The sequence below is a fragment of the Trachymyrmex cornetzi genome, unplaced genomic scaffold, assembly GCF_001594075.2.
Source record: "Trachymyrmex cornetzi isolate Tcor2-1 unplaced genomic scaffold, Tcor1.1 scaffold468, whole genome shotgun sequence".
NCBI classification, from domain to species: Eukaryota; Metazoa; Arthropoda; class Insecta; order Hymenoptera; family Formicidae; genus Trachymyrmex; species Trachymyrmex cornetzi.
Genome location: NW_017299487.1, coordinates 1 through 2,878, shown reverse-complemented (window position 1 = coordinate 2,878; position 2,878 = coordinate 1). Strand labels below are relative to the sequence as shown.

Below are 2,878 nucleotides of genomic sequence, written 5' to 3'. Positions count from 1 at the left end.
TCCTCGTTGACGGGTAATTTGCATAGTTTGACTACAGATCGTTTGTAGATCCCGTTTCTTGTACGGATCGTGACCACTCGGATGAAACCGTCGTGTCCGGGATGTAGCTCGATTACTCGTCCTAATTTCCATTTCAATGGGGGTGCATTGTCGTCTCGTATCAAAACTAAGTCGTTCATTTATAGATTGGGTTGTTTTCCTTTCCATTTCGTTCGGTTTTGTAAATTGGCGATGTATTCAGTCGACCACCGTTTTCAAAAATGCTGGACGGTACGCTGCACAAGTTGCCATCGATTGAGGCGATTGAGTTTGGTCTCTATCATGTTCGCTTCAAGAAGGCTGGTCAGTGGTCCTCCTGCGATGAAGTGCGCTGGTGTGAGAGGCTGTAGGTCAGAGGGATCTGCGGATAATGGGCATAAAGGCCTCGAGTTGACACATGCCTCGATCTGGATAAGTACTGTTGTGAATTCCTCGAATGTGAAATGCGAATTTCCCATCACCCTTTTCAGATGGTGTTTACAAGACTTGACGCCCGCTTCCCAGATACCTCCCATGTGTGGTGAGTGAGGTGGTATAAAGCTCCACTCTATGCCTTCATTGGCGAGTTCATTGCCAAATCCTCCTTGGACTTGATTATTAACGAATTTGCGTAACTCCTGGAGTTCCTTATTAGCACCGACAAAGTTCTTCGCGTTATCACTGTAGATTTTGAGTGGTCGTCCTCTTCTTCCCACAAATCTTTTTAAGGTCGCTATGAACGCCGCGGTGCTGAGCTCACTTGCGGCTTCTAGGTGGATAGCTCGAGTGGATAGGCAAATGAATAACGCGATGTATGATTTGTGGGTCCTTCTGCCTCGACCTTTGCTGATCAGAGTCGCAATTGGGCCAGCGAAGTCAATACCCACTATGGCAAATGCGCGATCCGGATTGACCCTATCACGGGGCAGAGATCCCATGATCTGATGCATTGCTGGCGGTTGTGCTCGGAAACATCGTACGCATTCGCGGCATGTGCGTCTGGCTAAATCTCGTCCTCTAAGAGGCCAATATTTCTCTCTTATAGATGCTAATAGCAGCTGTTGACCAGCGTGCAACAATCGTTGATGTTCCCTCACGAACAATAGTCTTGAAAATCTGTTTCGATCGGGCAGGATAATGGGGTGTTTTCGTTCGAATTCCCAAGGTGTATGGTGCAACCTGCCTCCCACCCTAAGGATGCCCTGCTTGTCTAAAAAAGGCTGTAATTGGAGAATCTTGCTGCTGGCGTTCAACTCGTGATTTTTTCTCAAGTTTGCTATCTCGTTGGCGAGCTCGCTCGCCTGTACATGTCGTATCAGGAGGAGGTGTGCTTCGTTCACCTCACTGGCGGATAGGCTCAATGTTTTTCGTTCTCCTGTGAATTTGCGAAGATTCCTCGTGAATCGAATGCAGTGTGCCAATACTCGTTCCATCTTGGTTATCGAGGAGAACTTGTTTATTAATTCTTGTAGTACGGAATTCTTCCTGCTGACTAGGTTGCAAGCCATTTTGGATGCCTGCGCCTCTTTTTCAACTTCTTTGGTAATTTCTTCTATTTGCTCGCAGTCCTCATTGTCCTTGATGCTCGCCGCTTTTCCTCTCATCCATGGTGGACCGGACCACCAGAGCTCAGATTCCTTCAGTTGTTGTAAAGTCGTTCCACGCGACATCATATCTGCAGGATTCTCCGTTCCTTTCACATGATTCCAATGTTCTGCGGGTAATAGTTCGATGATTTTGTTGACGCGATTAGCTACGAAACCTTTTCATCTTGAGGGATCCCCACGAATCCAACATAGTGCGACCTGAGAATCGGACCATGCTTGCACATCGTCGAATTGTATTTGCAAGGCTCGTTGAACGTTGAACATCAATCGGGCTAGCAGAACTGCTCCGCATAGTTCCAATCTAGGAATGGAGATGCGTCTGAGTGGCGCTATCCTTGACTTTGAGCACAGCAACCTAGCTGCATGTACGCCGTCCCTATCCTCGACCTGAAGGTACAGGCATGCTCCATAAGCGTGCTCAGACGCATCGCAAAATCCTTGTAGGCCTATTCTTCTTATATGTTCGAAAGCGATTGCACGTCTTGGAATGTATAACGTCTTTGCGGCGGCCAGATCCTGACGAAATTGCTTCCATTTTTTCTCGAGTGCTTCTGGCAGTGATTCATCCCATTGACATCCTGTTCGCCAAGTCTCCTGCATGATAATCTTGGCCGCTGTTAATACTGGTCCGATCAATCCGATCGGATCGAAGATTTTGCTTATCGCCGACAAAATCTCTCGCTTCGTGGCTACTTCTTCATGTCCATGTACATGAAATTGGAATTGGTCGTTGTCTGGGTTCCATATGAGCCCCAATGTCTTGATCGTTTCGCTTGTGTCCATGTGACGGTGCTTCTCTTCCCTCGACTTGTGTGGTATCTTGGCTAGAACCTCTTTGTTGTTGGAACACCATTTGTGCGTCTCGAATCCGCCTGTCTTGAGTGTTGTGGTAATCTGTTCCTGTAATAACGCGGCTTCGTCGGGACTATCCGCGCCTGCTAAAATATCGTCGACGTAAGTTTGCTCCGATAACATTCGTGATACTAACGGAAATTCGTGTTCTGACTCTTTCGCGAGTACGCGTATGCATCTCAACGCTAGGTACGCCGAGCTGGTTTCGCCATACGTGACGGTATTGAGTCTGAATTCCTGAATCGGTTCACTTGTCGAGAATCTCCACAATATTCGCTGACAATCTCGATCATTTTCATGCACGATTATTTTCCGATACATTTGTTTAATGTCACCATGTTAGCGCTACCTTGTACATGCGATATCGCAAAAGAATATCGGTTAGATTACCTTGAATCGCG

The 2,878-nt window shown here is 47.1% G+C and overlaps 2 protein-coding genes across 2 annotated transcripts; both read right to left on the bottom strand.

The window, feature by feature from the left end:
• Nucleotides 1-254: 254 nt before the first annotated feature.
• Nucleotides 255-1,688, bottom strand: LOC108764926 (uncharacterized). The gene has a single exon (XM_018513333.1). The coding sequence runs from the start codon at nucleotides 1,686-1,688 to the stop codon at nucleotides 255-257; it is 1,434 nt and encodes a 477-aa protein (XP_018368835.1).
• A 96-nt stretch (nucleotides 1,689-1,784) lies between these two features.
• On the bottom strand, nucleotides 1,785-2,798 carry LOC108764925 (uncharacterized). The gene has a single exon (XM_018513332.1). It carries the CDS (start codon nucleotides 2,796-2,798, stop codon nucleotides 1,785-1,787), a length of 1,014 nt encoding a protein of 337 aa, XP_018368834.1.
• Nucleotides 2,799-2,878: the final 80 nt, after the last annotated feature.

Excerpts from the sequence above, each read along its gene's own strand:
- LOC108764926 (XM_018513333.1), bottom strand. The coding sequence starts at position 1,688 with ATGTCGCGTGGAACGACTTTACAACAACTGAAGGAATCTGAGCTCTGG.
- LOC108764925 (XM_018513332.1), bottom strand. The coding sequence starts at position 2,798 with ATGTATCGGAAAATAATCGTGCATGAAAATGATCGAGATTGTCAGCGA.